The sequence below is a fragment of the Candoia aspera genome, chromosome 6 (assembly GCF_035149785.1).
Source record: "Candoia aspera isolate rCanAsp1 chromosome 6, rCanAsp1.hap2, whole genome shotgun sequence".
Lineage (NCBI taxonomy): Eukaryota > Metazoa > Chordata > Lepidosauria > Squamata > Boidae > Candoia > Candoia aspera.
The window spans coordinates 85,662,874-85,690,207 of record NC_086158.1 but is presented as its reverse complement, the minus strand read 5'-3'; the positions used below and the strand labels follow the sequence as shown (position 1 = coordinate 85,690,207).

Genomic DNA, 27,334 nt, shown 5'->3' with positions numbered 1-27,334 from the left:
GGCTTCTTGAATGGAACATAAAAAATGATATGTCCTGCAAAGCAAAAAAAAAAAAAAAAAAGTCCAGAAAAAGTTTAAGGAAGTCAGTCACAGCTGGTTTTAATGCTTTTGATTTTCTAATAGCTTACATCCAAAACTGACAAAAGCAGGCCATACTTTAATTGCTACGGAAATGGTATTTAAGTAAATTAAGCTACTTCTCGCCCACCCTCATGTTAATGCACCTAAAAAAAAGATTTAAGTTCTCTTTACAGCGTATCAGATTTTGGAACTATTCATAGAGACAGCCTAAGAATGAAACCTAGAAGGATTAGCAAAGATGCTCCACCCACAACAGTATTCAAATAGTACAGAAGTCAGCAATGATCAAGGAACTCCTTTTCACATTCCAGCAACAGGGACAGAGCTCCCTCACTAGTCTACTACATCAGTAATTAATCTGTACTCCAAAGTCTTTGTAAAGCAACATTCAATAATTTCTACAACTCTGTTCTTTTAAAAAGCTTCAGGAGTGGAATTGTAGAATTTTATTCTCTCTGTATCCTGTAACTTTTTGATATGTCAGAAGTATCTATCTGGGCAATCTGATCTTAATGCATCTTTTCTTGAAAGTTAACTTTAAAAAAACCGATTGGATGTTTACCTGGCAATCATATGTAAGATTCTAGCCATAAGAAATATACAGAGGAGAGTTTTCCAAGAAATACAGACAATTGCTACAAAGCTATTTTGTCTCAAGGTAATTTGTTGGTTGTGAGAAAAGCACATTCTTCAACCTCCATGTTTAAGCACTGAGTATAGTACTACTATAAAAGTATTGTTCCTTCATTAGCTAACACAACTGCAGTAGTCATAACTACTGACTGTGCCCATTTTTATATATATTTCAGATTTCTATCACCGCTCATCTCTCAAAAAGGGGACTCTTGGCGGTTTTTGTGGGTTCCCAGTCAACAGAGGGTAGAGTACCTATATGACTCCCTCACCGCCCAACCAGCAATGCTTTGTATCTTAAGTGTAATTTTTACATACTTCTAGGAAGATGAGCACTTCTATCTCAGGATTATATATGGGGTAATGCTCAAATTACTTTAACAAAATTTACAATCCTACTTCCATTTAACAAAAAGATGCCCTTCCAATTGTCTACTTTTGAGTAGAAATATATATTGTAAATTCAGTGTTAAGTACACAAATAAGGCTATCCTATCTCCATTCATATAACTATAGCCTAGAATATTAACATTTTTCCTCCTTTTTCTCCATTATTCTGAAGACCCAGAATTCCCAGGATAGACACATCAAATCTAGGCACCACCCATCTACTTCACAGGGACTGCAAGTTGTGTTACTGATGAAGCAATGAGCTTGGATTAATATATTCATATACCTCTACTGGGAAGCGACCTTTCTGAAATTTTGTGGTAAGATCTATTTCCCTGACCAAAGATTTAATTCAAATGTTTCTGTATTTGTTCCTAGTTTAGATTCCAGCCAAGCAGGAAACTATTTAAAAAAAATTAATATTCAATCATCCCTAACTCAGATTACTCTATATACATGTATTAGCTACATCTATATACTACTAAAACTCTGGTTTTTGTTTGATACTTGTAACCTTTAACTGGGCAAAACGGTGCATCATAGGGCAACAATTTTTGAACCAAGGTACCTCAAGTGGGCTGAATTACAGAATGCATCCAAAATTCGGGACCTATGACTCCTGTGGAATAGAAATTTGGTAAACTTTACAAAACATTTTATGACATAAAAATTACCATAAACATTTTATGACATAATACAAAATGTCATAAAACATTTCCTGTGGTCAACTCCTGAAGTATGACTGCTATACAGTTCAACATGGGCTACTTTCAAGGCAGATACATCTCTGAATGTCTCCCTGAATTTTTAAGAACTTTTCCAGTACAGTAGAAACTCTGCCATTGTTGAAGGCATGAAGGAATCTGGTAAGGAAGTATTTCTGAAACGATGACTCAATGGGTCACAGAATGTCTAGTTTGCGCTAAAATGTAAATAGTTCAGAATCTGAAAATAGTACCAAACCCCTCACTGTAATATAGGACAAAGCCACCTGCTCCCTTTATTATTATTTTAAAAAAAAGTATCATATACTTGCAGCAATGAATCAAAGGTTAATATCCAAATTTAACAATAAATTCATTTTATTTTGGTAAATTGACTAATATAATACAAAAAGTAAGCCACTGAAAAAACCATGAAATCAAGTTTTATAGTACTGTAGTATACAAAATATGTGAATTGAACAACTATGGTACTGACAGCTAAAATGTAACAAAATTCTTAAGGCACTATTAAAAATGAAGGTGAAAACTTGAAAAATATTCAAATTTCATAAACATATTACACACACAAACTTAACACTGGGAAGGAAATTATTGCTTTTTCTGCCCTGCCCCCACACAAATATATCCTGGCTCTTTTTCTCTCTCTCTCTCCATGCACATTCCTACACCCATTAGGAAAACACTGGAGACAGGACACAGTAGTTAAAAAGAGCAATGACTTCTTCAATCGAGAATTCCACACACAAAGCCCCAATTTTTTTGTGTTGTGTTTTTCAAAGCAGCACTAGATTTACCAGTTGACAGTGCCTGGTTGATATAGAGGTATAAAGAAATAGGAGTCAAATACAATCCTTCTTCCCTGAGAAAATAAATCAAAACACTTCTCTATCACAAATGATCTGCACATACACAACTGAATCACGTTAACATTAAGGACAAGCAGCAGCAACGTGTGTCTAAAACCAAACCGTCTTTCTTAAATATTCCCATTTGCAAATCACTTGGAAAGGGCTGCCACACTGACTTTAATTTTTACGCCCCTTGATCCACGTCGATCTAGTTCTAAACCAAATACCCCAATCGCACAAATACACACACAGAGCGCTACGTGCTCAAAAACCGGGGAAGACACGGGCAATAAGCCGTTCTCTTCCACGCAGATTAACTCAGGTGGGGAGAGAAGCGAAAACGAGATTTCCTATCGCTGCTCACCACCGTAACCCCCTTCTCCCTGTTCGGGGCCTAGAAAAGGGGAAATTAGAGCGGATGTGTCATGTTTAAGCTCCCTTGTCGCCCTTTTATCCGCCCTCCTCCATCCAGGAGCGAAGGGGGGAGTGTCTTGTTACTACCTCCACTTCGCTCTTGCCTCCCAAATGCACGCACGCCCCGGGCAGGCCCCATATATTGGCGGGGGAAGGTTTCATTTCTCCCCCTTCTTCTCGGCCCGCGGGAGGCTCCCCAGGAAGGCAACGGCCCGACTCGCTCCCAGGGCGAGGAGGGGGACCCGGCGGCCGCCTGACCAACAAGGGGGACGCGCAGCCCCGCTCCTTGCGGGGAGAGACCCCTCCGGGACGGACGACCCCTCGCTTACCGACAACTCCGGGCTGTGCGAGTCCCGGTGGGAGACGGTGCGGATGACGCCGGCTCTCCAACGCCCGTTCTCCGGAGGCTCCTCTCCGCCGGCGCCGACGCACAGGAACCGCTTCCCCACGAGCTCCGGCCGCGACTCCACCACGACCGCCATGACGGCCGCCGCCGCAAGGCCGCCCCCCGCCTAGCCAACCGCCCAGCCGCCCAGCCCGCGTCGCTCTACGGCTCGCCCATGCCTGGAGCAGCCCGGCGGCACGAAGCCGAAGCGGAGCGCGAGAAGAGCGACCGTGGCTGCGCGCGCGGCCGACCCGCGTCTCCCTCGCTCCGAGCCGCGCGTCCCAGGCAGCCGCTCAGCCTCCGCCGCCGCGACCAGGCTGACACAAACACACGGAAGGGAGGGGACAGCAGAGGGGGCGGGGGAGCCGCGCTCTGAGAGCCGCGCTGCGGCCCCGACCACTCCGCCCACATAAACCCACTGCCATGGAGACCGGCACAACGCGCCGTCTCCCTCCGCCAGACACACACGCGCGGGGCGGGCGGGAGAGAGGGGGAGAGCCGCGGACTCGCGCGCGGCCCTCCAGTCCCCGCGAGGAGGGGGGACCAGCCCCACAGGCTCTGCAGCTGCGGCGATCCTCGAGCGGCGGCGGCTTCTCCCGTCCTTCCTGGGGGGAGGGAAAGCGAGGAGGGCGTCCTGCCTCCCAGGAGAAGCTGCCCGTTCCAAAAATAAGGAGCTCTTCATTCCGGGGAGGGGGAGGGGGAGGGGGAGGGGGAGGGGGGCCTCTGCCCTGGCGGTCTGAACAACGCCAACGGGAACGCAGCGCTTCCACCGGCCTCCCCCTTCCCATTCCTCGCGCGCCTTGAGCCCCTCCGGCGCCACTGGAAGCGAGCAGCTGGAGGACGGGGGGGGGGGGCGATTCTTGCTTGAAAGGCCCAGAGCAACTAGCTGCGATTCTTACTCCGGAATTACGGGGTTTGTGTGTGTGGCCCGTGGCCGCCCACAGCTGTGGCTGCCTTGTATTGACAATAGGGCAGCAGCAAAGCTCCACGGGGATAGGGGTGCTGGGGTGGGGGAGTCATTTTGTTGAGCTGGTGGACTCTTTTCATGTTGCTGCTGCCTCTTGCCTTAATATCCGTCAGCATAATATATATTACAAGCTGCTCCTTTTGCTCCTAACTAGTAAGTGGTGCTTTATTATTATTATTAATTATTATTATAGGCTTGATCTGGAGTTTGTTTTATTTTTCTACGGTGCTTTCTCTCATCTCTGCAGGATGACTCACGGTGGCTGAGATCACTCTCCCTCTCTCTCCCTCTTGCTGAATGAAACACCCACCCAGGGAAAATTCTACCTATCCAGAGTAATGTTTTCACACTGAACAGAGCCTTGCCATGGTTACTGCACCCTGGTGATGCTGCTGCAATTGGAAAGACTGCATCAGCCTGGGGAAAGCAAACAAAATAATCAAGCTGATTAATGTGGTTGCTTTGGAAAGAACTGAGGCAAAATAACTTCAACCTGTCCAGACAGGTTGTATTTTTGGTTCCAGGTAATCTGGAGACCCAGGTCTGCCTTGGCTAAATGACTTTTGGGGACACAGCCACAATAAAAATAATGTGTAGCTAAAGGAATTCTTAATTAGCACAAAGTAGGACTTCACTATTACAATGGATGCCTCTAAAGACACAGTTCGGTCAAAAAGAAAAATACAGCTGTCACTAAACAAGCTCTTGTGGGCTAATCTAGAGAATGCTGGACTGAGCCTTTCCACGCAATCAAACACGTGCAATGTTTTATCCTTTGTGTGTCAGCACAACATTCTAGAAAGCCCCAATTTAGCGCCAGTATTGTATAAAAGAAGAATATAAAGGCTTACAGACAGGGAGCTAGGGTTGCCAAATGTCATCCCAGAGATCCCTTTCGAAGCTAGCGATTAAGGAGGAAATGCAGTAGGTCCAGCTCCCATCCGTTTGCTTTCCTGTGGTGAACAGGACTCTAGGTATGCTGCACAACAGGTAAGAGAATAGGTCAGACAAAAGACAGGAGACAAAGCAGGAAAACAAAGCCATAACTCCTGGGTTTACTGCTGATCATGGGAACAGAAAAAAAATCTCTGAGCAATCTGGCTAAACCTGTGAACCCACATGTAAAGGGTTTCTCAGCTGCATATTAGGGGAGTACATGAAACAATGTGTTTTGTTATATGCATGAAACAAACCCATCGTTGCTGGGATGTTCAGCTAAACTAGGTGGGTTGTGGTCTGACTGATCTGAAACCCAGAACATTTTGGTTCTTCCAGGTTTTGCTGGAGACAAAATCTCAAGGGCAGTGTTTCTCAACCTCAGCAACTTCAAGCGGTGTGGACTTCAACTCCCAGAACTCCCCTGGCTAGGGAATTCTGGGAGTTGAAGTCCACACTGCTTGAAGTTGCTGAGGTTGAGAAACACTGCTCTAGGGGACTTACAGGGTGAGTCAGGCAAGCCTGGTATTCTCTGCCTCTTCCTGCACCACCCACATGCCAGCCTACCTTATACCATCCTTCCCCTCCCCTCCCCATAGCTGCTCTGCTTGAATTCATGAGCAGCATATCTGGCCAGCCCACCCACTCCTTTCCCTGATCTTCACGGTGACTTCCTTCCCCTTAGCGGCTGCACTTGAATTCAAACATAGCGCATCTTTCTACCTAGTCTTTCAGGTGCCTTAATTTCCATTAGTTTTTTCTATCTCCCCTTTTTGTCTATGACCCAGAGCGCACTGTCGCAGGTACATGCCTGGACCAAACATATATGCACCAGCCTTGGGCACAGGCAAAACACACAAGGTTTGGTCCAGGCACAGATCACCCCAAACAAGCAAACCTACACACGGAACATTTTGTGCATCGCTACTGCACATGAAAGCAGAGACTTTTTGACTTTTATCTTCAAAAAACAGAGAAATTGAAATTCAAAAAGCTTCAGATACCTGAAGGGGTATCTCATCATTAAGATTACAAACAGATATGCAATAGGCAGACAACTGAATCCCAGACAGCAATCATGCTACCAAATAAGAGGCTACATTTTGCCAGGGTCAAAGTAGATCAATTTGAGTATTCGGATAAGTGTGAAAGCTCCATAATGGAGATGTAGTCATAAGATAAGATATGCAGACTGTACATTATGAATAACATAATATTTTATGTCCTGTCCTGCCCCCCAGAAAGGCAGAAAGAATATTAAATGGTAGCCATAGATTCAAATTACAGTTCAACCATGGACTTAATTGGGTGGCCTTGGACAGATCAATAAGCTTTTGTGGCATATAATAATGAGGAGGAAAAATAATGATGACCTGTTTCAGATTATTACAAAGCTAAAGGAGCTCTTGCAGTTTGGAAATTAATTGTGTTTGTAATATATCCTAGATTCTATTTGGGAAGAAAAAACAATCTGAATTAACAAAAAAATACCAACATTGATGTCTTATTAAAATGATATACAGATATGTTTATTATTAACTGCCTTTGAAAGTATGATGCTGCATTGTATAAAACATAGATTAAGAACTATTCAAGCCTCCTGCAGGCTTACATTCTAAATTTATGTGTATAATTTAAGTATGCCATTAGAGGCTGCCTTTTTCCTTATCCCAATCCCTCAGTCATGATGTTTTAGCATAACCTGTTGTGTGTGGTTAGTATACACTTCATAGTCAGAGACTAATACTGCAGGTCTATACTTGTCTACACAAGTAGCAAGTCCCATGGATTGTAAAATATACCCAAAGAATCGGGCATAGGACTGAAGCCTGAGTATCTGCAGAGTATTGAACTGCTCCTTGAGAAAGGAGTTAATTTAACTACATTGAAGTTGCCCAATATTAAGTGCAGGTCTCTAGTAGTTAAGGCAATGGGCTAGAAACCAGAGGCTGTGAGTTCTAGTCCTACTTTAGGCCTGAAAGCCGGCTGGGTGACCTGGGCCAGTCACTCTCTCTCAGCCCGACTCACCTCACAGGGTTGATGTTGTGGGGAAAATAGGAGGAGGAAGGAGTAACAGGTTTGTTCACCGCTTTGAGTTATTTCTAAGAATAATAAGGGTGGGATAGAAAATAAAATAAATATGCAACCCTACCTCACTCATAGGGTCTACCTCTCACTTTCCATGGCTTTAGTTGTTAGACCAGAAGCTTAAGGCAGCACACCTAATGCTCCCTAGACCAATATTTTCTATACTGTACAATAACCCTGTGAGGTTATTGTACAGGTTGGGATGAAGGAAAGTCACTGGCTTAATGAGTCTCATGTTTGAGGAGTTCTTGAGCCTGAGACTCCCTAGACCAGCACCCTAACCGCTACACTATGCTGGCTATAGAATGGCTACAATCAGGAAACACACACCAACTCATCTTACAGATGACAAGAGAGGAGAATAAAAGTACACAACATCTCTGAAAAAGCAGCACAATCCATTATAAAAAGGATTCTAGGTGCCTGTCTCTGAGCACCACTGCACAAAATACATATGCTCAGGGAGAAGCATACTGTCATTTATTTATTTTGTTGATTTATATCACATCTTTTCCCCAAGAAGTCAATGTGGCACTTCCTCTTCAGTTTTCCCAGGACAACTCTGGGTGGTAGGGATGACTGAATGTTTGGCTCAAAGTCACCGAGTTTCCACAGCTGAGGGTGGACTCAAACTAGGTTTTCCTGTTCTAGTCCAACACCTTAACCTCTACACCACAATGGTTCTTATGACTCACAATCATCTTTCTCTGAACTTTTGCCCAGTTCCTGTCAGTCAGCAGGACCGCCAAATTTCTAAAAGTTACCAAGAGCAAGAATAAATTAGGAATTGTGAACATCTATGTGGCAGCTTGCTTAACATTTTTTTAAAAAAAGAGATCCTTTATCCTCAGAATATTTGCTGTGCTTTGTAAAGCAACTGACTTTTTTATTAGCTAGTAAGGAAATCACGGCTTATGAATATTGCTTGGATGGGAGAAGATGGGTGGGGACAAATTGGATAAATAAAATAAAAATAAATAATTTTTTTGTGCCAATGGTCTTGTCATTCATGAACTACAATTGATTAATTGATCAAATCACTATGTGGTCAGTGCTGTCACATAACTCAATAGTTTTCAACAGCATGACTCTTGAAGGCTCAAAAATAGAAACACAATCATTAAACCATACTAATCACTCAGTCACAGGACCTGGAAAGGATTGATACAATTATGCTACCTTATGGCCAATTTCTCTCTTCCTTCAATAATATACCAGCTGTATATTAATCATACATTCATATATCACACAAGATTATTCCTTATCCTCTGTTTTTAACTAATTCACAATTCTTGTCCACTGCAGGATTTCCTAGTTTCACTGAAGTCATTTCAGCAAAAATATAGAATGGGCAAGGGAGAATTTTATGCAGTCTCTACCATGATAGACAGTAAACATAATAGTTGAGGTGGATCAACAAATACTGAGCACACCCACACAGGAATATTCTACCCCATGCTGCGAAATAATACAAAGATAATTACTGAGAAGGAAAGCAGGACAAAGTAACAGGACTCAAGGGTTAAATACTCTACAAAGCTGGGGGAGATGTAGCAAGGAATTGTAGACAAAACACATTCCTTTTGGCTTTAAATGCCTCAGATACACACACAAATCAGATGAAATAAACAATTGTACAACCTACAAGTGTACAACTGTGTTTTAGGCAAATGTTGTGCAAACCTAGTCTTTGAGGTTGTTTATCGTTCCATCTGGTACAACCCTATTGTATTAGTTAATTAATTAACCATATTAACTATTGGATTAATTCAGTTAACCACAGCATATTTTTTAATAGCTATGATATTTCTCAGTGCCAAGTTATTAACATATTCACGTGAGTCAGCTTGCTATTGTCTAATGCAAGATAGACTAAATTCAAGCAAGGTAAGAGGGGCTTAAAAACCCATCTTTTTACCTAGACTTTATTACATATAATGTAAGGATTTTATGCTGTTGGTCTTTAAATGTTTATATATGTTTATGTGTCTGTGTGTTTGTGTGTGTGAGCATAATATAATATAATAACCAATTAGATATTTAAAATGTAAATTGCTTAGGAAAGCCAGTTTGGTTTAGTGGTTAAGGTGTTAGACTAGAAATGGGGAAAACACAGGCACAAAGCCAGCTGGGTGACAGTGGGTCAGTCCCTCTCAGCCATAGGAAGAAGGCAGCAACAGCAAACCACTTCCGAAAACCTTATCAAGAAAACTGCAGGGACTTGTCCAGGTAGTTGCCAGGAGTCAAGATTGACTCAAAGCTTATTTAAGACATTATAATTAAACTATGGCTTAGCATAATGTCCTCAGCATGAAGCTCTCAGGAAGTTGTGGGAACCACAAGGATGATTTCTGTATCAGTACATTTGGACTAATGCCAGAGCGAGCAGACAATCTGTGGCAAAGAAGTCACAATACTTCTCTCAGGGTTCAACTGCAGCCTCAAGCCATGGGAACTCATAGGGTGGCTTAGGCCAGTCATGCTCTCCCAGCCCAGCCTACCTTGCAGGGTTGTTGTGGTGGAACTGGGGGTACGGAGTGCTACGTATGTTGAATGAAAAGCTAGATATAAACCCAATAAAAAAATAGAATACATTTTCAAATGTTTTTTTTCACCCTTACTTACATAATTATATATAGTGTTGGTGTTTTATGGTTCACTATTTTATAAACAGATCCAATCAGTGCAATGTAGACTAGCTTCCTTGTGGTGCACCCCGGGCAACGTGACTTGTCACGGCTAAATAGTCTACCCATCTGGCTGCTGGACCTCACAAGGATTTCCCAGCAAGAAAAAGCAGCATGAATACCAAACCGCTATGCCATATGATTTTTAAAAAAATCCAATTAGTTTATTCAACAAACCATGGGCTAATAAGTTGTATAAGCCCAGCTAATAGCTTTCCCAAGGCCACTTACATACCTCACATGGATTTAACCCTACTGTTTTGTCACTGAAAATCAACGTTCTTGTTGCTGCTGCAGCATTGGTTCTTCACAGCTAATCATCTTGCAAAACCATCATAACCTGGTAAAGGTCTTTTCATTTAAAATAATTAGGTGCTGTAGAGTGTGTGTGAGTGTGCACATCTTTCTCTCTGTACATACACTGCACTACAGAATTCTGCTTGGGTTACAGACTACTATGAGACAATTTAATCCATTTCCTTTCTTTTGTCACCAAATGTGATCAATCCACAAATGACCTTGGATCTTTTCCTTCAACCCTTGGGTCCAGCTGTATTGAGGAGATCTGGCAGCTCAAGCTGATGGGGGATGAGATGGAGAAAAACGGAGAACCTAACACAAAGTTTCTCAATCTTGGCAACTTTTAATGAGTGGATTTCATTTCCCAGAATCTCCAGCCAGATGGCTGGCTGGAGAATTCTGGGAGTTAAAATCTACATGTCTTAAAGTTGCCAAGGTTGAGAAACACTGACTTAACACATCCATAAAACCTCTTTCTTTAATACAGGAGGAGGCTCTAACAAAGCAGGACCTTAACAGGCTGTCAGAGAAGAAGGAAAGAGAAGCATTCCTGCTTTCTATAGGCCTCATTCACAGGGGCTACTCTTTTGGGGGGTGGGCTCCATAACACCAAATGGAAGTAATATACTAGTATAGCCATAAAGCTCAGCTGCCATGGCTACAGTCCTGAAACTGAGCCATGCTGAATTCTTCCCTTCCTTTCCAGATCATGTTTCCCTTAGAAAAAGCAACTTGGGAAGCTTTTCCACTGCAGCAGGAAGTGCTTAACTCTCTCACTGCCTTTGTATGTACAAGAACCATTAAAAAAGACACAGAAGGTAGTGGTCAGCGATTAAGCCACAAAAACAGTATCCGAGTGAACAGAAGGAATAAGACAGTTTGCTGCTTTCTTTAAAAAAAAAAGCTTAATGATTTTCGCCCAGGGAAAATAATCAATTTGCACCCATAAGATTCTATCACAGTCTTCCCCAGCTGTGCTGCAACTCAGACGGATCACAGTCAGGCGGGCTGTACATGCCGGCTGTACATAACAAAGCTGCACTCAAACTCAAATGGAAGACGCTAGGTTAGTGAAGGCTGCTCTAAACAGATTCCTCAAATGTTACTGTAGTACAATCAAATTAACCTAATCTGGGGTTAATTAAAATGGCTCGGTTTGATACTGCAGTTCCAGAGTCAGACAATGAAGGGAACATTAAGACACAAGATGAAAATTTAAAAGATCTGGATTTCTTTGCTGTTCCAACACATTGATTTTGATGGTCTCTGAGCAAATAATAATAGAACAAACTCACAGACATGAAAAAACTATTTAAAAGGAGTGGCTTTACACCATAAAAGAATTGTAGGAACATAGTATTTTATGATGTCAATGACTGTTCTAGCACACGCAGACTTACAGCTGCTTCAGCCTCTCTTACCCTGTTTTGTCTTTCTTATGACCCCATTCATACAACATGTTGTGTTAGTTCAACATTTATTGTGCTTTGGGGGCCACATTCATCTCCAATTACTCCATTCCCCCCATAGCAGATACCACTTCTGCTGTGCACAAATCTCTTTCTACTGGTTTGTCACCTACCTTGGGAAAAATTAAAATGTGGAAACCCAGAATCGGAGCTGCAACATGTGAAGTAGGTCCCCACCTACCTCATGACCCCTCCACGTGCACACACAGAATTATACGAATGAATGTGAAAGAAGCTGACATCCAAGGGTGTTCACAGGTCAAGATGGCAACCACGACAGTGCAGCAAAGCTCCACCCAGTTTTTATGTGCATCATACAAGCATAAAATATCTGTAAGATTTCTGTCTGGTTGAACAATAGTGGCCTTTGGAAAACAGTAGACCCACAGATCTGGATTCAGGCCTTGTACCACATTCTGCCTGAGGTACGTTAATCCAAAGCAAGATGTTTTAGAATAAGGCAAAGCACATCATGAACAATCTGAATTTGGTTCTGACTCAAGCAACACTAAGTTTAACTATAGCATGGTTTATTATATTACACAACTGTGGCCTTTGACGTGTTAATGATAGAGCACTGTAACTTTGAATGCTGGGGCCAAATTACAGTGGAGATCTCTTGCCTTCATGTTGTCTTCTTGGGGAATTTAGCTGGCTGCTGAAAACAAAATGCTGAACTTAGCTGACTCTGGGTCTGACTGAGCATGACTCCTTTACACTCCTAACCTGAGATACGTAGTGGCGCGCTACGACCAGTTTAATCTAACGGTGGGACCACATATACCTCCCAACTCCCAACTAGTTTGGTCTAGTGGTTAAGACAAGAGGGTAGAAACCAGGAGACTGGGAGTTCTAGTCCCGCCTTAGACATGAAAGCCGGCTGGGTGACCTTGGGCCAGTCCCTCTCTCTCAGCCCAACTCACCTCACAGGGTGGTTGTTGTGGGGAAAAGAGGAGGAGGAAGGAGTAATAGGTATGTTCGCCACCTTGAGTTATTTATAAATAATAATAATAATAATAATAATAATAATAATGGTGGGATAGAAAATAAATAAAAAAAAAAACTCAGCAGGAGTCAGGGCAAAGCATCATAGAAAGCTAGAAGGAAACTTTACTGTGTTACTGCTGTTTACAGCAACTTTCAACTGTGTTGACTCTCACCAATCATTTCCCAGCTCTGATTTTAAAGAAGTGGTTCCAATATTAAGTGAAAATATAAAAATCAAAATGCTCACATCAAAATGTATGGTTAATTTTTGGGCCAGGCGGTGTAAACCTGGTAGGTAAGGAGAAGCATCACAGAGTTCAGGAGCAAACCATCTTAGCCTGTGTTCAGTGCTGATGGCTAAGAACATAATCCTAATAGATGCAGATCATCAGCAAATTTAAGATTAGTTTCATACCGACTTGTAGCATTACCTCATTCCAATCAATGCTGGGAAAGTGTATTAAATATATATTCTAAATATATATTTAATACACAAACTATAAATATAAAATATAAATATATATCTTAAAATATGTTGATTGTTAATATTAAACTGTGCTGAACTTATCAATTAATTAATATTACTTATTCATTTAATTAATAAATCTCACTTGTGATTCACTATTCTATATAATAGGCACCAGAAGTGATATTACAAACCAGACTTTTGCTAGACCTGGTGGATTGCCCCATAGAATACTGAGGGAATTGGCTGATGGTCTTTGGGAAATTTTGGAAGAAATGAAGTGCCAGATGACTGGGAGAAACCAAGTTCTTAGAAAGGGAAATAAGGTTTCAGCAAAATAGACATTGATACCTGGCAAGAAGCTTGAGGAGATGACTGATCAGTAAGCACTTTAAAAACAATATGGTAATTACCAGGATTTGGCAAGGATTAAGAACAAATCTTGCCAGTCTGATCTGATCTTATTTTTTTATTGGGTAATGCTACAGACATAATATCTTGAATTCAGAAAAGCATTTGACAAAGTACCCCAAGATATGCTGATTAACAAGAGAGTTAAATATGGGTTGGGTGGCATGATAATCAAGTGAATATAAGCTGAGCCTCACCAATAGCTCTCTCCAATGTGATGAGGAGACATCAAGTAAAGTGCTGCAACAATCGGCCCCTGGTCCTTTATTCTTCAGTATTTTCAGGAATGGAGGGAATGCTCATAAGAATTGCAGATGATACTAAATTGAATGGGATAGCTCAGACCCTAAACAATAGAAATAAAATCCTAAACTATCATGGTAAGTTAGAGAAATGGGCTAAAAGTAACAGAATGAAATTTAACAGAGGCAAGTGCAAAGTTCTTCACTAAGAAAACAAACATTAAATGCATAGTTATAGGGTGGGGGCTATGCTACCTAGCTTCATGGTGTTCCTTCATCACTGGAAGCATAATTTCCCAATCACAAGAAGTAGTTGCTCCAGTGTATCCTGTTCTGGTTCCATTGCACCTGGAGTACTGTTTCCAGTTCTGGGCACCACACTTTAAGAACAATTGCAGCAGGTTCAGTAGAAAGGAAATGAAGAAACATATAAAGTAAGTTGTATGAAAAAAAATTCAACTAGCTGAGTTGCTTCAAAGCTGACAGGTTGTTGCATAGAAGAAGTCATGACATGGAATAAGGAATTTAAGCTACAGGAAAGCAGATTGTAATGCATTGTAGAAAAAAACTTTCTAATAGTAAAAGCAGTTTGATGGTAGAACCTGTTACCCGAAGACATTTGCCTTGGATGCTTTAATTTGGATTCCTGCACTGAACAGGGGGTAGACACAGTGGCCCTTCACCTCTGTGTTTCCATTGATTGGGTGATGAGGTTTACACATTACATTAAGCTGGTAAACAAATCACAGTACAATGGATCCAAGTAGTGTTTGATAATTTTAGATATGCTGTTATCTGTGGTAACCCTTAATGGACTTCTGCTGATATCAGGGAGGCTTTATGGATTTGTTTATAGGTAAGAGATGGGATATGGGAAGAAGAGATTATTTGCTGTATTTTGAGAGAAAGTCATAAGTTACTAAAATTGTTTATACTTATAATGAAGGGGGAAATCATGGCAGAGAATCATGGCAGAGAAATTTACCATGGTATTAGTAACAAAAATGGCATCTAATTACTATTTGTATTAAGCTTTGCAACTATCTTTTAAAATGTAAATATATTTTTCCATAAAGAATTCAGTTACCACGGCAATAAAGGCAAAAGCTAACTCTAGTGGGCTTTTTCTCCTATAAAGGGCAACCCCTGCATATAAGAATAGTTTCTCTGTTAGAAACTGCTCTGTGAAAGATGTAATATATAACCCATAGGAACTTAAATTGCAAAACAAGTTTAACAACTTAAAAAACTTAAAAAGTAAAGCATAATTTGTTGTTGTTCCTCTCCTGAGCAGTCAGAAATATAATACCACCCCCACCACCCTTTACAGGTTCAGTTTCTATTGGGACACAGAACAAATATTGGATATTAGTGCTGCCTTTATGATAACCTGTAGACCAGTACAACTGGAACACAAAGCAAAAAAATGACAATGAATTCCAAAGAAAGTTCAATATTCACCGGCATCCAGGAATCCACCAGCCACTTCACAAGCCACCATCAAAGTTTATCTATCCTTTACTTCCCTGCTTATCAATCCCAGCAAATTGTGAAGTTCCGGTCTGGTTTCTGGTTCAGAGGACCCTAACACAAATGTCAGTTGTTGGGGAACAACAGCAGTCTATTGCCATTTTGTCTTGCTTATGGGTGATGGATCCCCATGACAAAAGAAATGTTGCCCCAGACCAGTCTTGGTCTGATCCAAGTAGATAAGGTTATTTTCCCAACACATTTGACCTTCTAATCTGCCTTCCAGCTCCTATTGCTTAATTTTTTTTCCATCATAAGCCTTGTGTGAAACTCTCTCTTACCAAATTGGCTTTGCCACATCTCTCAGACCAACCACATTGTCTAGCTATATACATGTGTGCTCTTTTTCCGTCCATATATAGGGAGGAGTAGGAACAAGCCAAGACCTTACTGCCAAAACACACATAGCTTTCATGCCTTGTTAGAGTCTCTCTGGGGTATTTTTAAAAATAAACATTCCTAGAGTAACATGGACTCCAGCTTACTTCATGAATTTGTGTAACTAAAAGGAAAAAGTTGGAGTGTCCACATTGGAGATCAAACACTTTGCACAATCTGTACAGTCAATTCTCTGTCTTCTCATATTATACAACAAATCCTATCATTTATAAACAAATGAAGATGGTTTACTGGAATATAAACAGCAAATATTCTACTGTCCCACCATGACAACAAGTTACTAACACATCGAGCTCTGACTAATTTAAGCACATGTAGGCACACACCTGCCCCACAGCATTCACAATCCAAAGTAGCTGCTGACAGGAAGACAAGAAAGAGATAATTGGGATCTGCTGACTCATCCTGGGGAGGGTTTAAAACCAGTAGCATAGGTGCTAAGATGGGATAACTGAAATAGGGCATACAAGTGCTAGAAAATCTGAAAACAGGCTATCTTTACACCTATAACTCCAAAGTGGGGTGCTAATTGTACTAAGATTATAGTAACATGAGATTAGATGTTATATTAGGTCAATAAGTCGATGTACTAGTTTTGGCTTAACTATGGTTTCATTTTTCCAAAGATGGTGTACCAACAATCCTAACAACTTTCTACTTGTTAGAACATCATAGTAACATATTGTTAAGATACTGGATTATGACTAGGAAAACCCAAATTCAAGGCTTCCCACAGGATTAGAACTTTGAGCCAGTCACTATCTCCCAGGCCAATCTATTTTATGTGGGCTTCAGTGTAAGGGTAAAATAGAAGAGTCTATATATACTGCGTTCAGCTCCCAGAGGAAAGGCTGGATGTAAATTTAATAAATAAAACGATTTTCTACCTTTGCAGATTACAACTTCATTCCATTTAAGAAAGTGACTGATTTTAATGCCAAACACACTTTTCCTCTTCCACTGTTTGTTTTTCTTTAACCAATATGCTTTAAAAATTATTTTGCAACCTTTGCATTCATCTATTAAAGAAATTGCCTTAATATGAATTTTCAGTTCTTATTTCATAAGTGTTACCTAGACAGTTGATATCTCATAATAATTTACCATATAGATAGGAGCATACATTTTCTGAAGTCATCAGATTTCCATCTCTAGAGCCCCTCACCCATAGAACTATTTGAAGTATCATTTGATGTGAGGGTTCTGTAGGACAATTATATGAAATCTACCTTCAGAAACAGCCTAGTGGAATTCATGGCATATCACACATTTGGCAGACTTTGGAATTCGAACCTTTTCTGGAAGCCTCAAGCTGCTTAGAGAATAATAGCGAATGCAGAGAAGCCCAAAGCAATTATCACAGGAGAAAGCACCATTATATTTTATAAAGGAAACCTTAATTTTAACACAGTCATGCACTGAAATCAACCTTCATTCTAAAACACTGTATTCTCAAATATCAACCTTCATACTATTTGTCTTCCACTCCATTATTATCTGAGTAGAGGTAAGTATTACAGCTGACAACGGGATTCCAAGACCCACCCACATAAATACTGAGATCCAGTGGTGATTCCTAGCTCGCATGACACAGTTAACCATAGTTAAACTCAATTACTCAATTTTCTGGCTTTCAAGTCTCACTGGTCTTTAAGCTAATTACCTGGGCTGGGTTCATACAAGTCAGTAGATTCACATGTAAGTGGCTATTGTATACTTCAGTGAGTTGTGCAAACACAGCCTTTGAGAAACAAGAAAGATACCACCTATTAAGTACCTCCCCTGAAGATCACTCCACATACTTTCTGAAGAAGAGGTTCTTATAAGGACCATAGAAAGAGGAGGTCCCTGTAAAACTGTTAGGAACGGGAGAGTCAAAATTATTGGCTCAGCTATGTGGCAACTCCTATCTGACCTTGGCTGATCTTGAAATTCCTAAACCAGATCAGGCCTGTTTAGTACTTTGATAGGTGACATGCGTAAGAAAATACTAGGGCCATAGCCTAGACTGAGATAAAAATCTCAGAGAGCCATGGCCACTGGGCATTACAAACACTGCATGGATGCATCCATAAGGTCACCTGGAGATGACCCTAACTCCAAAGAGACCTTCTCCTTTTACCTATGTTACCCTTCCTCCGTTATCATTAGCATCTTAGAACAGAATGACAGAAAAAGGAGAGAAGAGTTTAGAACAGCTTTTGGAGAAAAAGTACTCCTCAGCAAGACTCACCAGCACTTGGGAACGGAATTCATACTATCAGCCCGAATTTCAGGGAAGAACATAATGGTGTTCCAGGTCTCTGCTTATTCCACTCAGATTTGCCCAGTTCTTAGATTCCTCTCCCCCCTCCTCTTCACGTTTTTTCATCCCACTCCTGGGTATTTTCAGAATTCCTCCAACATTAAAGACTCAGCCCAGCATTCTGCAACGTACAGAAATGCCTTTCTGCCACAGGTCACTCTTACCTATCCGAAGTCATTTATCTGAAAGAAAGCAGCCTCTTCAACGCGTTTCCTGTAATCAGTGGGAAAGCGCTTGCCGGAAGCACGCAGGTCACTGTTACATAAAACCCGTCTTGCCTTGGTTTGATTGCCCATGCCAACTTCTCCGCTCTCTTTTCCCCACTCCCTCCTTCCCCCTCCCCATTTTTTGAGAAAAACCAGCCAATGGATGACGCCGGGCAAAGAACCCCCGAGGGAACCAAGTCTTGCGCGGAAGCGACGGCGATGCTTTGGATCCTTTGCAAACTGCGGTTAAGATATAATTTTAAGTGCAACGGCAAAGACAGCACAAAAGGGCAGTAAGCAAACGTATAATAACCACACCACTAAAGATTCGGATTAAACCCCTATAAAAAGGAATTTACCCTATTCGCGAGGAACCTACAAAGAGAAAAGGCTACGCTTGCGCAGAGCCTCGGCCTCTTACCTACCCGTTCTCTCCTCCCCAGCCAAAGCGAGGCGCGTGCGCACTGCTGCCAGTTGGGCGGACGGCGGAGGAAGGCCGGGGAGGGCAGGGGCCAATCCGTGGCGAGGGGGCGTGGCTCGCTCCCATTGTGAGGACTGAGGTGAGGGAGGGCGGGGCTCTGCTGTCTTCGGTGAAACGGAGGGAGTCATTCGCGGCCCGGCGGCGCGAGGAGTCGGAGGGCGAGCGCGGAGGGCGGGCCCCACTGAGGCCCGTCGCGGCTAGTGCGCACTCTGGGGGCGGTGGCAGGATCCAAGGCCCAGCCCTTCGAGAGACAACATGGTGTCGTGCATCATTTCCCGAGTCGTCGTGTAAGTAGGGGGAGGGGGTGGGCGCCGGAGTGGCAGCGCCCGCTTTGGGCCGATCTCGCGAGGGGAAGGAGGGCGGGCCGGCCGAGCCTCGTTCTTCTGGGCACCTTCATTCCGCCGGAATGGCTCTCGGGGCTTCCCGGGACAGTGAGGGAGCCGGCGGCCACTCCCAAGCATCCCTCCCTGGGCGAGGACCGCCGGTGGCAAGGCTGTCCGGAGCCTCTGCTTGGCTGCTGCTCCCGCCGGCGTCTGGAGGCGGTACCCCTTCCGCCTTGCCCTTGGGGGAAAGACCCCGCGAGGGCCTGTGCGTGGATGGAGGCCGAAAGGGAGGCTTCTTCTCTCGTGGATGGGCTTCCCTGCGTAAAGCCTCCCTCGAGTGAGCCCCCCGCGTATTTTTCTTAGCAACGGTGCACAAGAGGGCCTGCCGTTGCCTTCCTCTGACCTTTGTGTTTTGGCTGACCAGTCTACGCAGTTTGGCATAATGGTTAAGGTGCTAAAACAGGAGGCGGTGAGTTCTATGCCTGCCTTAGGCATACAAGCCAGCTGGGTGAGCTTGGGCCTATCACTCTCCCTCAGCCCAGCCCACCTCACAGGGTGGTTGCTATGGGGAGAAAGAAGAGGTGGGAGCACTATGTACACTGCCTTGAATTGTACAAAATAAAGGCAAGATATAAATCTAGTAATAATATTATTCCATAGCTGTGGGACTTCCTGGTGGCCTCCTATCCAAGGAGTAACCAGATCTAGCCCCATTTAGCTTTTTCTGAGATGAGCCAAGGTCAGCTAGCTGTTGTCATTCTTCCTTTTGCTTTAAACTAAATACTGTGTTTTTATACTTCTTTTCTACAACTAGGTGTTAGGGAACACTCTGGAGTATGGGTAACTTTAAGTCTTGACCAGACTTGCACAACCTGTAGACGGGAAAGGGCCATGTTGATACATGAAAAATCATAATGAGCTGCAAAGGAATGCTTGGCACACTGACTAGCTCATTGTTGGCTAGCATAGCAGTGGCAGTGCCAGATCTGGCAGTGGGTGATGAGGGTTGGAGGTGCTCAGGAGCACATCTTTGGGGGAAGTCGCAAATTTATTACTTTTTTAAAAAAGCTGGTGGGCCACACAAGGCTCCTTGGTGGGCCCCATGCTGTGCAGGACTGGTCTAGACTATACTGTTGAAAGCAGATTTTAGGCTGAACATAAGTGTGCTGTAAATCCAATTAATATGTGCCAGTGAGATGTGAAAGTAGGAGAATAGGCTTGAATTCATAAGGATGCTGCAGTAATTACATAGATCCACAGCTTTATGAAAACTTTATTAGCAGGATAATGATGGGGATGTTAAGAACTTGGCAATAGCAGGTCTTGATTCTCTGAATCTTCTGTGTTTTTTCCTATTATCTTAACTTGTATATATGTTTAAAGTATATAAAAGTGGATGGTAATTAACTGTCATAGGTGAAAAATCATTTTCTAAATATATTGTTGTCCCCTGACGAATCTTGGAATATCTGAAGTAATAATATGACAGCCTCTGGAATTTATTCTGTGATTTAAAAAACTGAAGCACCCAGAAATTGAAACCCTGTGCAAACTAAACAGTGGTTTTAATTCTTGGTATTGAATTCTGATGTTAAAACTATCATCACTTAAATGGTGAATACATGGTCTAGCAACCATGGCACTCTGATTGGCTGTGGCATTTATTCTGCATTTACTGCAGAGAAATCAGGCCTTTTAAAGTGCTTGTGTTCTTATATGCGCAATTTTACACTGAAGCAGCATCAAAAAGAATCTTTAAAAAAAACCTCAGGTATTATTTTGTACTAATTGCAAAGGTTATGTGATTCATGTGAAAGCAACTTCTACTAGAAGTGAAGAAGCTTCCTCTGTTATACGCAGGGCATTTTGAGCATCAGTGTTATATGTAATTAAATGGTAAGTTCCTGTTCCTTGAAAGCATATCCGCAAGTAATAGGCATGTTTCAGACATTTGGAATTCTGTAGTGATGAATGCAAGATGATTAAGAATTAAGAATTAAATTAAGAATATGATGCATACAGAAATTTGTACATTTTTCCAGTTTGGAACTCAGGCCTCAAAAGGTTTTTGATTTAGCCTACTGGTGATAGAAGTTCAACAGGTGAACAAATACTCTGACACCTCTAACTTCTCAGTTTATCATTGTTGTTTTGTCTGCTTTCAACAATCATGGATTATTCTAAGAAGCTTTCTGAGCATGTGAAAATAAAAATTATTTCATTCTTAGAAAACAGGAAGAGGCATGAAAAACATCTCTAAATGTTTCCAGCCAATTTCTGTTGGGAAACTTCCAATTTCTGTTGGGAGAAACTTTGTTAATAAATGGAAGTTATATGGAACTGTTGAAGTCAAGGTGATATCTGGAAGACCAAGAAAAATCTTGGTCAGGTCTGGTCAGATCTGCAAAACAGAACCCACAGATCATAACCCAACCCACAACCTGCTGAAAAGTTCGGCTGACACTGCTGTAGTTTTCCACAGGTCCATAGTACATCATTGTTTACAGAACAGTAGTCTACGTGGGAGCCTTGTCTAAAGGAAACCTTTTCTCCAACTTTCTCACAAAAGTCTAAACTATGTAAAAGAAAATCCTGATAAGCCTGGAACATTTTGAAATAAAGTACTTTGGTCTGATGAAACCAAAATTGAACTATTTGGCCATAATCTTTTCTCCAAATATATATTTGGAGAAAAAAGAGTAAAGTGCAGCCATTAAGCTCAGAGTCCCAAATGTGTATAAAGGAAGAGGTTGGCCCCCTGCCAAGAGATCGTAAAACCGGCCATGAATCTATGGGTAAAGGACAACTAAGATATGGAAATGGTATTCCATTTGGAGCAGCTAATGCACCAGATTAGCAAATAACCATATCTAGGCTGCTGTGAAAAGTTGAGACTGGCCAAAGAATCGATTAGAGAACAAAGCATACATTTTTATGCCAAGATTGGACATCCGAATAGCTGTTTGGAATGCACTGGACACCATGTCAGTTAAAAGGAAACTATTGTAACAATCACATTACAAAATGTCACTACAGTAGCAGCGCCGACTGGACTGGGACTAACTGGATTAGGGACCAAAACCATTCAAGAACCAGACAGCAATGAAGGAATAACACTGCTTTACTCTGGTGATGAAAATGCACAGAGGGCGTCAGCTTAGCCTTAGAGAACAGAGCAACCAAAACTGTGCTGGCATTTGACAGTTGTAGGGAACATTCGAACACACATAACCTCCATTTGTGCCCCTACTGAAATTAGCCCAGGTGGTGTGAAAGATATTCCCAGGTGGTGTGAAAGATATTTATACCCATCAAAATGCTTTCAATTGTATACCCAGACGGGATTTAATCATAATAGCTGGTGACCGGTGCCCATATGGGAGCAGCTAGGATAAGCTGGGAAGGAACCCTTGGGAAATTTGGACTGGATGAAGAAATGAAAATGGTGTCAGATGTTTAATTTGTAGTGGTCAGTGACTTGTTAGTGGGAAGCAGCCTTTTTTACTGCTCCTGAAAGCACCAGCTCATGGGGTGGGGGCAAATAGCAAGGATACATCTGTCCTGGACTACAGTCTAGGCAATACCCACTTCCAGTCTATCAAATATGTATGTGCAATGTGAGGTGCTGATTATGCAAAAATTCAACTTAAATTCCAACACGTAAAACATCAGTTTCATTACTAAAGTGGAACTGGTAAAAACTGGCTGAACTAGTAAATAAACAGAAATTCCTAACAGTATTAGCAAACCTGATACTGCTGATGAAACGGACATGGAAAAAACCCAAGTCTCTGATGATGTCTATGATAGTGCCAAAAGCCTGTGTCCAACCATATAAACACCAAACACAAATATGGATTTCAGATGAGTGCCTAGACTTAGTTGACTAATGCAGATTACTGATTTTTTTCTAACAATGCACAGTTGAGTTGACTTTGCAGTTTGACATTGACTGAAAGCAGAGTGTCAAGGAACACCCTGGTACTGGAAGAGGTTGCACAAAAACACAAGTACCGTACATTCTTCACCATGCTCAGACACATAAGTGGAAGGACTAAATCAACAAATGATGAAACATATAAGGCTGAGGGGACACTTGTATAATGTTCAAACAAGTGGCTTTAGAGATGGGAGAACTTTTCAAGCAAGTATACCACTGTGAAGTGTTCCAGGGACAACTAGCACATCCACCACTAAGAGAAGCTCCAGAAAATCAGGCTTTGGAAGCTGAGCCTACAGTAGATGTAAGAGTGGCAAGAAAACTACTGAAAAATGGTAAAGCAGCTGGAGCGCTTTACTGAAAAATGGGAGCTCCTGAAAAATGAAAATCACAACTGAGATGTTCAAAACTGATGGCGTTCTCAGTCACAACTCATTTGGCACTTAGAGAAGGTCCCCATCAATAGAAACCAAAAATTATAATCTGTGGTTTGGGGGAAAAAAATGCAGCATCTGCAAATGCTAATAGAGCATATGTCTCCCCTCAATCATTGGAAAGGTCCTCATGAAAATCATCTATCTATAAGACCAGAAACAGCAGGATCAGACAACTAGAGCTGATTTCTGCCCAAACTGAGAATGATGTTACCAGATTTTCACCATCACACAACTCACGGAAGAAGAAATTCAGTATGGTAAATATTCATTGACTTTTGAACATCCTTTGAAAGTGTTTACTGGATAGAGTTATGGAAATCAGTGAAAATTGAACACATGCTCACAAAAATCATTTTGCCTACTGCAAGAAAGTTACATCAATTCTAGCAGCTGCATATGCATCCAAAATGAACTTTCAGAGAAATCACCAGTCAAAACTGGAGTTAGGCAAGGCTGTGTGATCTCTTCCCTGCTATTCAGTGTCATAGCTGATGCTATGATAAGGAATGGTTTTGATGGCAGGCAAGGGGTATATATGAATCCCACTACATGTCTGACTTCGTGTTTGCTGCTAACAGTTGCCATATTTGCAGGCAGTGACACAGAAGTCACAGACATCTTGTATGACATCATAAACTTCCCATTTCATATGTCTTGAAAATTCTGACAAAACAATGGTTTTGACAACCAATGGATCATACTCTGCTGTCTGTTTCAGTGGAGTCCAAACAGAGTAGATTAACCAGTTCAGATATTTTGGGTTGTTGGTGGAAGAATAGGAGCCTATTATGAGGACTATTTTAGCCATCTGTCAGACGAAGTTGCTTGGATTTTCTTGGAATTAGATACCAGCTGTGCAGGTCCTATGGAGTTGGTTGAGGCATGGTCTTACTTGGGAAGAGTTTGAGTTTATTAATCCTGATGAATTAAATAGGATCCTCAGGTCTGTGAGTTTGGCTACCTGTGTTCGCATCCCTCCTGATTAGTCAGAGCCTCCTAATAGATGACATGTGGCTGGATCCATGTGGTGAGTGTTTTGAGAGAGGAGGTGGTTCCATCAGCTCTGAAAAAGGTAGTAGTCTGCTCCCTCCTCAAGCTATTGCTAGATCAAACAGATCTGACCAACTTCTCTCCAGTCTCTAATCACTCTTTCTTGGTGAAGGTGGTTGAAAAGATGGTTAGTCAGCAGCTCCAAAGGGCCCTGAAAAGAGAAATTATCTTGACGCTTTTCAGTCAGATTTCAGGCCTGGTTGTAGTACTGAAATGGGATTGATTACGCGTGTGAATGATTTCTTTTGGGACTGGATGGGGATGGTGTATCTCTCCTGGTGTTCTCTTGATTTCTCAGTGGCCTTTAATATCATCATGTGATAGTAGTGATGGAAGTGATAATACCACTCTCTACTTCACTGGTGAGGCCACAGTTGGAATGCTGCATCCAATTCTGGTCACCACAATACAAAAAAAGTGCTGAGGCCCTAGAAGGGGTACAGAGAAGAGCAACAAAATTGATAAGGGGTCTGGAGGCTAAATCCTATGAAGAACAGCTAAAGGAACTAGGTATGTTTAGCTTAACAAACAGAAGACTGAGGGGAGACATGATAGCAGTCTTCCAAAACTTGAAGGGCTGCTACAGGGAAGAGGGCATTGATTTATTCTCCATAGCACCTGAGGGTAGGACAAGAAGCAATGGGTGGAATCTCATCAGAGGGAGATCCAACCTGGAAACAAGGAGGAATTTTCTGACAGTGAGAACTATTAAGCAGTGGAACAGCTTGCCTCCTAGAATTGTGGGTGCTCCATCACTGGAGCTTTTCAAAAAAAGATTGTACAACCATTTATCCAAGATGGTATGAGGATTCCTGCCTTGGGGGGGTTGGACTAGAAGACCTCTGAGGTCCCTTCCAACCCTATGATTTTATGATCATGGTATCCTTCTGGACCAGCTTGTAGGGCTGGAAATGTGGGGCACTGTTTTGTGGTGCTCCACCTCTTTACTTCAAGGTTGGTTCCAATCATTGTTGGGGAGAAAAGTTGAGCCCTATGCCCCTGCTTTGCAGAGTACCACAGGGCCCTACTGTCTCCCACTCCTTTTTAACATCCACATGAAACTGATGCAGAATCCAGTGTGTAAACATCTTAGGTAGAGATCTCAGTTTCTTCAAAGAGATCATACCAAATTGTCCTAGAAGTCAAAAACAACAGCAATAGTGGGAGGGATAGGAAAGATTTTAGAAAATTTGTTAAGGATAGGCTCAGATGAATGCTAGGAAAATTTTAGTCTGAGAGAAAGCTATTGAGAGACTATTTAGCTGTGGAAGACTGTCTTAAATATTAGTAGTTTTAACTTTGGATAATTAAGAATTGTACGCTTAGATAATTCCATCCTACCATCTAAAAAACCAATATTTTATTTCTTTATAAAGTTAGGGAAGAAGCAGAAATTATTGTTCAGTTGCTGGAAAAACCAGTATTCCTCATTGTAGTTCCTATATTAAGAAGAAAGTTAGCTAGAGACAATGACAAATTAACCAAGTACAATGGATCTTTGAAATCTGGCTGAGGGTAGGTGACTGGCAAAGGAATTGTGCCATTTCTCATTTTTCACCCCCAGCCCCTCCCCAGTACATCTGTAGCTAGGGAATATATCCAGATATGACCATCTATTGGTACCACCATTTCATTGCTACATTTGTGAGTCTGAATCTTCACTCACCTGTCCCAGCCCCAGTAGAGCAAACTTGTTTATAGAATAATATTCCTTGTTCTCAGTTGTTCAGCTGGAGTCAGTATGCTTTTCTACCCTGTAGGGCAGAGTTTCTCAACCAGGGTTCCGTGGCAGGTCACTAGGGGTTCCCTGGGAGATCATGATGTATTTAAATTATTTCAAATTTGGGCAACTTCACATTAAAAGAGGTAAGTTTCATTCTTTATTTTTAGTTGAAGAACACTGTTGATGCGTATGTACAGGCCTACCCATGAAACAAATATAATAATTTTGTAACTTCTGGCCTATATTTGAGCCTGAATGTTCAGGGGTTCCCCAAGGCCTGAAAAATATTTCAAGGGTTCCTCCAGGGTCAAAAAGTTGAGAAAGGCTGGTGTAGGCTGTCATATCATGTCTTGGCCTTTTGTTTAAGATCAAGTGTAGTATATTCACCCCTTTCCTTATATGCATGCTGTTTTGATATGTGACTCTTAGAATATAGATCCCCGATAAATTCTTAGCTAGTATCTATCTATCTATCTATCTATCTATCTATCTATCTATCTATCTATCTATCTATCTATCTATCTATCTATCTATCTTATCCCTGCCCATCTCCCCCCATTGGAGGCCTCTGGGCGGTATTGATGCTATTTAACAATTATGTTAAAATCAGTTGATACTCACTGAATGGTGGTCTGTTTTTTAAATAAGTAAATATATTCAATATTTTAATATACTTTTGAATAATTTTGAATAAATATATTCAATATTCAAAAAATAAATATATTCAATTGAAGCCTGGAGTAGGTTTCTTTTTTATGCTTTGAGGGAGATAGGTTTTACTAATACCTAGAACACTTTGTGCATTCTACCATTTTTTTATGGAAATCAAAGGAAGCAGCAGAAGACAGGCCTATTCCACCATACAGGACAATATGCTTTTATCTCATTCAGACACAAAGAGCTAGTGAGGC

At 41.7% G+C, this 27,334-nt stretch overlaps 2 protein-coding genes across 5 annotated transcripts in view; one reads left to right on the top strand and one right to left on the bottom strand.

The window, feature by feature from the left end:
* Positions 1-18,910, bottom strand: part of JMJD1C (jumonji domain containing 1C) — a 137,013-nt gene extending 118,103 nt beyond the window's left edge. The window contains exon 1 of one of the 4 annotated variants that reach the window (XM_063307581.1): positions 18,895-18,910. Coding sequence is in view for 3 of the 4 variants with exons in the window: in XM_063307582.1 (XP_063163652.1) it covers positions 3,421-3,573 (153 nt within the window). In the remaining variant the exon portion in view is untranslated. Of the gene's footprint in view, positions 1-3,420; positions 3,800-17,621; positions 17,691-18,894 lie in introns of those variants that run through there. The other 3 variants (XM_063307580.1, XM_063307582.1, XM_063307579.1) reach the window with 3 other exon arrangements.
* Positions 18,911-19,064: 154 nt separating this feature from the next.
* Positions 19,065-27,334, top strand: part of REEP3 (receptor accessory protein 3) — a 65,427-nt gene continuing 57,157 nt past the window's right edge. Inside the window, exon 1 of the mRNA XM_063307578.1 lies at positions 19,065-19,237. Coding sequence (XP_063163648.1) covers positions 19,206-19,237 — 32 coding nt within the window. The 5' untranslated portion in view covers positions 19,065-19,205. The remainder of the gene's footprint in view (positions 19,238-27,334) is intronic.